General features: G+C 39.1%; 1 protein-coding gene across 1 annotated transcript; it reads right to left on the minus strand.

The window, feature by feature from the left end:
* Window positions 1–1,846: 1,846 nt before the first annotated feature.
* On the minus strand, window positions 1,847–8,155 carry LOC119480231 (solute carrier family 22 member 13-like). Its single transcript, XM_037756295.1, has 10 exons — window positions 7,655–8,155; window positions 6,453–6,556; window positions 6,088–6,242; window positions 4,628–4,799; window positions 4,403–4,523; window positions 4,211–4,305; window positions 3,074–3,288; window positions 2,768–2,876; window positions 2,449–2,643; window positions 1,847–2,359 (listed from the first exon to the last, which is right to left on the minus strand). The coding sequence occupies exons 1-10, from the start codon at window positions 8,027–8,029 to the stop codon at window positions 2,287–2,289; spliced, it is 1,614 nt and encodes a 537-aa protein (XP_037612223.1). The 5' UTR covers window positions 8,030–8,155; the 3' UTR covers window positions 1,847–2,286.
* Between the last annotated feature and the right edge of the window lie 3,927 nt (window positions 8,156–12,082).

Here is a 12,082-nt window from a genome sequence, read left to right on the forward strand (position 1 = left end):
TTAAAATGGAGAAAACATGATGCAGTTCCACATAGGCTGCCCTACATGCTAGAAAACGTTCTGCATGCTGGCAACGACTACTATGAAACCAAAATCTCCTTATGTCTTACAAAGAATAAGAACTATCATGTACATTGGACAGGAAGTTAAATTGAATGCATTATCCGTATCTGTCAGAAATTGTCCCAAACACCAACGCTCCAACCAGAGCACCTGCCATGTAGATGGACTGTGATGCCTCAATCAAGCCACTCGTGTCACACACCAGGTCAAACTGAAAAGAGATAAGTATTACGAAAGGAGGGACCCTGAGGGTCTAGAATATAGTAGGGACCCTAAGGTGTGTGCTTGCTTACCTCTGTCACAATGCTGGAAGCACCTATGGGTGCCTCATAGTCCCATCCATTTATGCATCCAGTTGTATTGTTAATCCCATACGCTTCAATGGTCTCAAAATCCAAATCCACAGGTGTGAACATATTACAGCTTTCAAAACTTCCATCCTTTACCAGGAGGATGAGATTTTTTTGTCTCTCATCTGTCAGGTTTGGCCCACGCGCCAAGATCCAGTCAGTGTTACAGTTATGTAGAAATGTCATTACCGTTAACACCTGACCAATCATGTCAAAAGCTCCAAAAATGCTGGGGATGCATAATGCGGCCACTAACCGTTTCTGAAACAAACCAAACTCCCCGATCTCCTTTAGGTTCTGCTCAAAATTTGCTCATATTGATATGCGGCTGAATTTGCAGAGGTTCCTCATCAAAGCGCGGTGTGGGAGATGAATGTGCTGAGCTTTGAATGCTATCAATGTACATGGTTAACACAATTCATCTACTAACTAATATTTAACCCAGCTCAGCATATGAGATGATATGGTGCTGGATATAGCTCTCATCTTTTAGGAGGGAACAACAGTTGTCAAGGCTCCAACAACTGTAAAAGTCGGTCTCGACAAAATATAAAAATGAGCAGTAACACAGATAAGGACAACACATAACTCTACTCACCTCAATTTACAGTAATTGCTCTAGACAAATGCACTCAGACTACCAACACTAACATATATTTGAATAGAGCCTAAAACAGGAGAGTCTGGTACACTCAAAAGTTAGAGAGCAAAAATGTGTTTCAAGTTTAATCTTGAAAGCATTGATTGAGATCAGATAACACAAACACTGCGTAATAAGCAAACATACAGTATATGTCTACATATATAGGCCTGGCTGTTGTAGTGTTTTTATACCTACATGTTATGATAGCAAGATCTATCTATGTTTTACTTTGTTCATTTTAATCAAATGATCAGGTTTTATGCAGTGGTTTATATCTTATAGCTGTTTGGTACCATTCTGTAGCGTATACAGCACTACTGTCAAATATGGAAGAATTAATTATGTGAAGCAAATCAACTAGTATTAATCCTGCAAAAGAAGTTTAAATGAAAGAATCAATATAGTTTATGACATGGGAGGAGTGCTTTTTCCTGCCAACTAAATGCTGTGCCCGTACCTCAGAAGATCAGAATCAAGGAGAAGTCAGAATTTGGCTATAATACCTATGTATAGATTATAGTCATTTAACCAAAAAAACTTGTTTTATAATTTACAAACAAAACGTGATTCAGTTGAAGCTTTACATTTAGGTAACTGCACACCGACGAATCCCTGTTACGATACAGCTGAAAGCAAACAGTTTATTGGTCCCCTGTTTCTAACCTGTAACGTGTACCAGGTAACAAAAGGATCTTGGGTGTAGATATTCATAGTTTCCTCCTAAACGCAAATTTGTTACCCGCGTATCCGTTTTTAAGTTTCAAACTTTCAACAAAGACAATTACTCAGCTCGGGTCAATTCAACTTTATTTATGTAGCACTTTTAACACAATACGGTTAATTAAAAAAAAAGCTTTAAAAAAAGAATTAAAATGTTCATCAGTATATACTGTACATGCAGAAAACAAACATCTGCACACATACAGTTTCAGACAAACAGCAATAAATGTGAAGTCAGGCATGCCCTTTCGGACTTGGTTGACTGTCAGGTGCCGAACTCTGTTCTGATCAAGGACCCTATATACTATATATATATATATAAACAGATTGTAACAACAATAAACAATAAAACAATAAAATCATGTTTAATAATTTACCAGTTCAACGTGGTTCCATTGATGCTTTGTATTTAGGTAACTTCCTCCTGATAAATCCTTGTTCCCAGTTATCGGTTGAGGAAACTATTTTTCTGATGTAAAAAAATTGTGAAAACATTTACGTCCATACAAATTACAACTTTGTACTCTTCCCTGATATTTCCTCTTTAGTGAAGCATCGTATCTCAGTCCCATTCTCAGATTTCCTGTAATTAAAAACGAAAAGATAATTTATATAGAATTGCTTTGAGTTTCTTGTTAGCGAAATAAGTTGTGAAAGGATTCATCAACTCACATGAGTTCAGCGTGGTCCTCGAGTTCAACATTGAGGGTTTCAGGCAGTAGCAAACAGAGACCTCCAGCAGCAATAGGTACGATGCCGTATATCAGCATGGGGATGGTGTAATGGTAGACGTCAAGGAGTCTGATCAGCGGAGCGAGGATGCCCGCCACACGAGCACACACGGAGTTTAGACCTACACCATTCTGCCTACCAGTATACAGTAGACAACAGACTTATCAGCAATCTCATAGCATGTAACAATAGCAAAAACTGCATTTTCTGCCAACATACTGTAAAGTATAATAACAGATTGTATGTTTTACCTCCTTACCTTAGAGTGGTAGGGTATAGTTCTGCAGTATAAACATAGACTATGGAGAAACTGGCAGTGGCGGCAAATTTTCCCAGTACGGCTATGACTGTTACCACCACAGGAAGGTCTGATGGACAAATAATAAATCAGACAAAAACACATTTGTGACACATACATTATGTGAATGGATGTAGCAAGGATCACAGGGCATGGAATACTGCTTTTCTTAAAATGTTACTTTTTTATGGGATTTGTCCTTGTACTCAAGATGTAAATGTTTAACAAACAAACAAAACAAACAAACAAACAACAATAACAAATTACCTTTTGGAATAACAAGTGTCCCAAGACAAGCAGCGCCTCCAAACAACAGGACCCCTGCTAGACATATTTTCCTCCCAAATTGCTGGATAAGAGGCAAACTTCCCAGACGTGCAGGAAATTCTACTGCGCCAAAGACAAACTGTGTGAGGTAGATATCCAGGCCAAAATTGCCAACATTCAGGCTCAGTCCATAGTACACCAGACTTGTTCCAAACCTATTAACAGAGTGGAAGAGATATCTTCAGTGCAACTATAAGGTCAGAGATATACTAGCTTTTTAACCACGCGTTCACGTAGACAACTGGCTGTGTCGTGAACAGAATTGTTCACATGCTTGCCTATGTACTTGTCTGTTACTGGAGCATTCCACCAGTAACTCATTCCGTATAGAATATCCGTACCCAGATCTTCCGCATCCATTGGGCCCATAAAGCAAGCGCTGTAGTTTCCTTTAACCACGCCTCCCACTTGGACACATTCACATGAACGGAGGAAGGAAAATAACTCTGGATTTGGCTATTGGTACATTTTACAACTTTTGGTACATATGGCACCTAAATCATGCATGTCATGTCACATCACCAAACTGCCCCTACCGTTGTGGAAAATGACCATTTTAGATTTAATAATCAATGTATTGATTTGGGGATGCCTATGTGATTCTCTGTGTGCAAGTTGAGAGTCAGTTGACAGTCAGCTGTACTGAGGAAGTCCTCAAGGTGAATGCCTGATTGAATCAACCTTGTCATGATGTCAGCAACTGTTGTCTTTTAGTTTACCTGATGATACGGTATATAAAGCAAAGCACTCTAGTCAAAGAACAACCATATGGGTTTTCTCTCCATGCTGCATGAAGTAAAGAGATTTGATTCATCACAGAGTCTGTAATCTCTAAGACAACTAGCAACTCTCAATATTTTAGAAGAATTGTATTCACACTCTACATGTACACATTGCATCTTGCGTACACGTAGCGTTCATTTCTGAGGATGTGCACAACCAACGCTCCAAACGGACACAGGATATGCCAATCAGCCATCATGTGCACGTGAACCTGTAGATAAAAGCAAGTATTTCTATTTCTTAAAGGTATAGCTGTAGATGTGGCAGCAGGTTGTGGTTGAAATGAATACTCACCACACGTAGCTCATTATCAATGCACGTTTTCTCAGATACGATATCCTGAAGATGTCCAACATGCTTCCTCTTTTGGATCTACCCTCAGCATCCAGCTAAACAATGCAGGTGTAATTTTTCAAGTTAGTGTAAATGTATTTCAGAGCATTATTGTGTTTGATTTGGGTTGAAAGTGTGTTTGATGCAGCTCACATTATTTAGCAGATCTTCCGGGACCGTCCTCCCGTTCACCTTGGCTGCCCTCCGGATCTCTTTTATGGCCTCCTCCTTCCTGCCCTGGGTGATGAGCCAGCGAGCTGACTCTGGAAGAATCCTAATTGGCATACAGGTAGATCACAAACTATATCATACACTTTTTCTATAGCTAAAATGGAGATCAGCATCTAAAGCATTAAGTGGTCTGAGAGGCTTGCTGACCAGTAAAAGATTCCCAGGACAACGACAAGAGGGCTGAAGAGCACAATCTGCAGGATCCTCCAGTTGTGGATCAAATAGGCAATGCCAGACAACAGTATCAGTCCAAGAGGGAAGGAAGTGTGGCAGATAATGGCGCAGAAAGCAAACTTGGAGGAATCACTCCACTCTCCACCTTCAAAGCAATAATGCAGACATAAATAGCATAATTTATGCCATACCATGAAGTTAGCTGTATAGAAAGTTTGCATGTAACTTCATACTTACAGCTGTTTACATTTTTCCTACTAATTTAATTTTGACAACATTTAGTTAAATGTACAGTAGTATGCTTCTGTAATGCAAAGTGAGCCAACTACAGCAAGTCAAAGCATCAATCCTCAGTGGCTTTCATTTGGATTTTACAAATAACAACCTCTGCATGCACCTTGTAAAACAGACGCACTTTGGGTAACACATTTTACAGGTCCGCAAATTTCATGGTAATTAGGTGATAATTAGCAAGTAACCAGTTTGAAATTTCTGTGGAATTACTGCCAAATTACCCTAATATGTACCTCAAAATTTATAAAAAAATACTTTATTAAAAACATTATTTAATAATGACATGCTAAAATTGCATATAATCATTAAAATAGGGCCATTAGGCTTGAGAAGCGGCTGTGCGCTGCTCTTCATCGGAGGTGGAAAACCAAAACTAATAGAAGACACTTCTGATCAGGCACAAATCTCACAATTGTGTGACTCATGGTTTACACAAATGTGGCCTGGTAGCTAATGTCATGATTCAGGGAGTTTTTTAAGACATTTCAAAGAAGTTATTTGCTAATTATGATCTATTTATCAGCAGACATGGAAATAAAGCATATCAATTAACTTTGTATTCTTTTCCTGGAAATATATTAAATAAATGATCAGCTATTGGGAAATAGCGGAATATAATTATTAAATAATGTTTATAATAAAGTAATTTCCATTACATACATTTTGAGGTAAATACTGTATTGGGGTAGTTTGGCAGTAATTCCAAAGAAATTTCAAATAGGTTACTTGCTAATTATTACTATGAAATTTAAGGACCTGTAAAATGAAGTGTTACCGCACTTTGTGTTGCTGATTATAAAGTAAACTGCTAAAAAGAATTGTGTTTTCTTCCCTCTGTGGGGCTGCAACAAGACAACAAACCACAGCCTAACTTAACACAAAATGTGATGTTATTTGTCAAATTAAAATGAAAGTCAGTTGACTTGTAGTTTGTGATGGGTTTCAGCTGAGAATGTCAACACGTACATTATGATCAAGCCCTTGATGTTTTTAAACTCAAACTCAATCAACTGCATTAACCCTAGCCATTTCCTTTTCAAAGTTTGTGTTAGTGCCTGTCTCACTCAAATCTATCAATCGCTTAAAGATGCTGTGTGTAGAATTTCTTCCTGAAGAACAAATGAAGACGTTTAACCTACCTATCACAAATGCATTAACAAGAATGCCTGAAACGGAGAAGCCACTTAAAAATTTCAGAAGCACATAAACATAGACGTTGGGTGAGAAACCAGCGCCGACACCAAACAACAGCAGGAGAAGGAGTGACAGTAGGACCACAAAGCGTCGACCGAACCTAAAACGAGAAGAGAAGAGCATTGGTGCTTGAGTTTTGTTTGGCGATGTATATAAATCTTTCCTTCCCATAAGACATGATACACTGCATGTATGAATCTTTAAATTGTTAAAATGAACTTCTATTGATGCTCAGTTGATGTAAAAGTAAAAAGCAACCAGTTCAGAATCACAAGTATCAAGCACGATAAAGGAGGGAGTGAATGTGCACCTGTCAGCCATCTGCCCCAACACCAGCGCTCCAATCAGAAGACCGAACATGTAGATGGACTGTGAAGCCTGAATCAAACTGCTCCTGTCACACACCAGGTTGAACTGATAACAGGAAGGATGGTGAAAGGAGAAGACAACAAAAACACCTAACTAAGAACAACTTTTTAAGAACTGAAAATGCAATTTCAGTTGTGTCGACAAATCTCAACAAAGTGTTGTGAGCCTGTTCTACTGCTAATGTTGTGCTGCTATTGAATGGATGTAAATCATTCCAATTAGTTGTAATTGTAGTATTGAAAACTTAATGTTATTAAGTTTTAAAATGTGTTGTTTCCACTTGTGTATCATTTTATGTTGTGATTTTTATCAATATGTTAAACAAACCAACCTATTGCTGACCAGCAGCATTGCCAGATGGGAAACTATCGTACCAGAGGCTTCAAATGATCATATTTTGAGTAATAACCATGAGAACAAATAGGCGTAAATGTGTAGTTTTACATGTATTTAAACCCTTTTTTTTTTTACACATGCTCACAAATTTACTAACTTTGTTTTTTTCATTGTTGTTTTTTAAGCAAGCTGACGTAGCCATGATGCATGGAAGAGGGTATGTGTCCATAAGTCTGACCATTTTTAGAGATAGACTATTACCAAATTAAATTACAAGATAGCCCGACTGGAAGCCTTTTCATATTCAGCATGAAAACATTTAAGGCCATAAGCTAAGCTAATTAAATAAATAACTGGGCTTACTGGTGCATTCAAAGCTATCTCACGCAAACTCTCTTCAAATGAGCGTTGAGTAGCCATGCTCACGAGTCATATTCTTCAACATCATAGCCTACACCAAGCCTGATTGGCTGGAAAAAAGGTCATGAGAAGAGATTCCTAAACAACGTACAAATTCATTCAGAAATTAATTAAATTGAGACAGCACAGACTAAAACCAACTTGTAAGCGTCACAAAATGGTGTAAATTATCATATATTTTGGCACTTTTGGTCGTTATTGGTGGTAAAGAGAGCAAAATTATCGTACAAATATGATAATTATCGTACATCTGGCAACACTGCTGACCAGCAGCAAGGACCAGAACTGCTGCCACAATAGTTAACAGTAAAAAACTGACATAAACCGCAATAAGTAAGAATGGATAAGTTAGTGTGTTCTGTGGGAGTATAAACAACTATCTCTTACCTCTGTAACAATGCTGGAGGCACCTTTGGGTGCCTCAAAATCTGATCCATATATGCATCCAGTTGTAGTGTTAATCCTATGCGCTTCAATTGTTTCCAAACCCCAATCCACAATTGTGAACATTTCACAGCTTTCATACTTCCCAGCCTGGTTCACCGGGAGGGTGAGATTTTTTTGTTTCTCATCTGTCAGGTTTGGCCCACGCTCCAAGATCCAGTCAGTGTTACAGTGATGTGGGAAGTTCATGCCCGTAAACACCTGACCAATCACATCAAAAGCTATAAACATAGTGGGGATGCATAATGCAGCCACTAAACGTTTCTGAAACAAACCAAACTCCCCGATCTCCTTCAGGATCTGCCCGAAGTTGCTCATATTGGTATCTGGATGTTCTCAGAGTGCAGCGTGGGACAGCACAGCTTTTATCAGTGTCTAGCCACCAACAGTCAGCTAGACTCTTGTCACACAAGTTAATGTTTAAACTGACAATCACTGTGCAGTTATGACCTGCTTAGTTGCTACCACACAGACTAAGTATAATAGTATCATATATGACCTCAGAATCCCTTAGACTAAAGTCCAGCTGTTGTGCAGCTTATCGTCATTAGCTCTTGATTTTGGGCTCAAACAGTCTTATCAGGAACACTCTTTAAAGTCTGAGTTCACATTTGGCCACAATCTACAAACCAGCAGCTCCTCTCTCTGATTGATCACCTACATTTGGTGATTTCCCAAAACAAATAAAACTAAAGCTGCAAGCAGCGATGATCGGGCCCTCGCACCTTCGCGCACGTCGGGGCTACTTGCAGGACGACGATCGACGCAGCCCTACATTTCTGTGACCATCTGACACTGCACGCACAAGTTAGACGTCATTTCCTGCGTGGATTGAGTGGCACAGGAAATGATGGATTGCAAATTTTTCACCACTTCCTGTATACACCATGTGGCGCCAGAGAACACGCGCTAAAAATGCATTATGTTGCTCTATATCAAGTGTAGATCACAAAATGTAAATTTCATGTAAATCAGATGATGTTTGTCACATAGGGCTGTCTTCCTGTTGCCAGTAGGTGGCGCTATCACTATGAACCAATATTGCCATTTAGATGTCCTCAGGCTTGAACTGCTATGAAGTAGGTCAAGTTTGGGGCAGATTTGACCAAGTACCGTCAACAGTTACAACAGTTTGTCGTTTAATCACGATTTATGTAAATTCTCCGCCACGCCACGTCAACACCGTTTCGCGAAAACTCACAATTTGAGCAACTTTTCATCACAAAGGCTTTTAGGTCGTAATGACCAAATCTGAAGTTCATCGGGTTAAATCTGTAGGAAGTTTTGTCAGGGACGCTATTGAGCCCACTTGCCACACCCAAGCACAAAAACCATATCCCTTAACACATTTTAGCACTTTTAATGAGTGTGCCAAGTTTCGTTTGTTTTTAAGCAACCCTAATCCCTCAGAAACAACTTCCTGTTTGATGGCGAAAAATGCACCGCCACAGCAACGGCATTTCACGAAAACTCAAAAGCTTCTCCGTCTGGCATCATGAAAGTCTTTTTTTGTCAAAGTCAATTTTTGTGACCAAATTTGAGGTGGATCTGGTTAATATGCTAAGAGTAGTACGCCAATATATAGCCCCTGTAACTTCCTGTTGCCACTAGGTGGCGCTATGAGTATGATTCAAAATTGGACTGTAGATGTCTTCAAGCCGGGACGCTCATCAAACGTATTTAATTTGTTTGTTCATGGCGACTCATTAAATTTCGCCATGCTGCCACGGCGCCGCTGATAAAAACTCACAATTTTCAAAAGGGAAGCATCATCAATATCTTAAAGCTTTTCTGACCTAATTGCAGGTGGATCTGATTAATTTGTGAGGCAGAGTACATCAACATGTAAAACATGACATTTCCTCTTCGATAACTTTTTGATCTTTGAGCAACTTTTCATCACAAAGGTCTTAAGATACTACTGACCAAATTTGAAGTTGATCAGGTTAAATCTTTAGGAGGAGCTCGTTAAAGTACAGCGCTTGGACATGGTAAAAAAAACAACTCAATATGAAGATTCTATATGGCCGACTTCCTGTCGAGTTTACGGTATACCTCCAAATGGCTTTTTTTTTTTTTACGTCTCAACATGCTACATATACCTATCAAATTCTGATCACTGTCGGTGCTCGGGCCCTAAATATATATTTTATATTATATATATTATATATTTTCTTTCTTCTGTCTGGCTCCACAGGCTGCAACAGGACAGGGACGCTGCTGCAAAAAACACAAAGTAGTCCACGTCTCATCTACTGTTTAAGTCAAAAGTACACAGTATAATGTGATATATCAAAATAACTACCTGGAGGGTGTGAGCCGGGAAGAAAAATAAGTTCCCATTTGCCTATCTTGAAAGGCGGCATATGAAAAACGTTTTCAGTGCTTGTGCACATATTTGTACACAAACGATCAAAGAAGACGACCCAGGCAGTTTTTTTGTGGGCTGCCATTCAAATTTGGCTCCCCATACAGTACATCGCCTGCAGGCTCATTAGAATATACCAGGAGATTCTTGTGCCAGAGATTACGCAAAATTACAACAAGTTCAAGTGTATAAAATAAAAAGTACTATTTCTAGCACCAGTGCCTAATAGAATAACAATAAAGTAAGATACATTAAGTAAAATGAGTAAATAAGATAAGTACAATAAAAAAGATTAATTGATGATATTATTTAGAACATTTCCAGGAAAAGAATACAAAGTTAATTGATATGCTTTATTTCCATGTCTGCTGATAAATAGATAATAATTAGCAAATAACGTCTTTGAATTTTCTTAAAAAAACTCCCTGAATCATGACATTAGTTACCAGGTTACATTTGTGTAGACAATAAGTCACACAATGGTGAGATTTGTGCCTGATGATCAGAAGTCTTCTATTAGTTTTGGTTTTCATCCTCCGATGAAGAGCAGCCGCTTCTCAAGCCTGAGGGCCCTATTTTAACCATTATATGCCATTTAAGCATATAATCATTAAAGGGACTATTTGTAACTTTGTACGCGCATACATGTAGCGGGTCGTTACACATGCGCGCTCGCATATTCGCGTTCGCGTGTAGCCGCTGTACCCTCCTCCTCTGCCTGCTCGCCTTCACTCAGACAGCTCAGCTCGCTCCACCTCTAGACGTGAACGCGCGCTCACTCCACACTGCAGAAGAGTTAGTTTAGCTGTGAGAATATCTAGTGAATGCACAGGGGATGTTTGTGCAGAAATAAATGCTGCAGCTCCTCCAGACCAACAGAGGTTTTCCGTGTCTTGTGAAGTGACAGAGCTCTACAGAGATTTACGTTGTCTTCTCGTTACCGACTGGGTGCCGGTGTCTCCTCTGCTCTCTCCGGCTGCGGGCGGAGAGAGCAGAGGAGACTCGCTGCAGAGCTCCGCTGCATCAGCATGCACTTAGGCAGGAAAAGCCAACACTAGGATCAGATCTAAATCATGTTCATGGAGAGACCTTCGTCTGGTCAGCTAACATTACTGCCAAGCAGCTGAAATATAGAGTGATATTGTGGTTTTAGTTGACTTGTGTCGCCTCACTGTTTTGAGCGATGCTCGTTCAGGTATATTGAGAGCGACCAAGCGCAAGCCCGATGCTGACTTTCGTTGATTTCACGGCCACAGGTGTCGCTGTTAAGAAGCATTTCTGAAAGTTACAAATAGTCCCTTTAAATAACTTTTATAATAAAGTAATTTTGGATTATTTTTTTAAGTAAATATTGGGGTAATTTGGCTGTAATTCCACAGAAACTTCAAATAGGTTACTTGCTAATTATCACCTAATTACCATGATATTTGCAGACCTGTAAAATGAAGTGTTACCGAACAGTTGTATAACGTCCTCTGTAAGTCTGAAAAAGCTTTGTCAAAGCTAGGAAAGTGATGTCATCAGGGTTATCTCAGATCAGGCGTAGAGCCTGTGTTATAAACTGGGAAAGTAGACCGTAAAAGATATCAGCATTTACCAGACATGGTGGTTCTAATGAAGAGAAGCTGTCGAGATGCATTATGGGGATTGTAGGATCTAGGGTTTTGGAAGATTTGATCCATACTAGGGACTAAAAGTCTGTATATTTTTTACCATTTAAAAAGGTTCAATCTCTTAAAAGTGCTATACTGAACGGCTGGAGTGCCCCTTTAATGTTTAGAAGAACATATAGACATATGGACTTTATCTGGGTGAAAGTGTTGTAAAAGGACAATTGCAGTCATAAAGATAGTGAGAACAGTAACCTTGGAAGTCAGTGAGAGCAGAGGATAAAATCCTTGCGTTTATACTGTTAAAGAGCTATAAAATAATTATTAATTGAGTAATATAACTTCATAAAGAGAGAGAGAGAGAGAGAGAGAGAGAATGCTTAGGGCAAGAGT

This window comes from Sebastes umbrosus, chromosome 21 (assembly GCF_015220745.1).
Source record: "Sebastes umbrosus isolate fSebUmb1 chromosome 21, fSebUmb1.pri, whole genome shotgun sequence".
Lineage (NCBI taxonomy): Eukaryota > Metazoa > Chordata > Actinopteri > Perciformes > Sebastidae > Sebastes > Sebastes umbrosus.

Coding starts and splice junctions, on each gene's coding strand:
- LOC119480231 (XM_037756295.1), bottom strand. CDS start 8,029: ATGAGCAACTTCGGGCAGATCCTGAAGGAGATCGGGGAGTTTGGTTTG. Junction 4,524..4,627: donor GTCCTGGGAATCTTTTACTG/GTCAGCAAGCCT, acceptor TATGCCAATTAG/GATTCTTCCAGAGTCAGCTC. Junction 2,644..2,767: donor CTATACCCTACCACTCTAAG/GTAAGGAGGTAA, acceptor GTATACTGGTAG/GCAGAATGGTGTAGGTCTAA.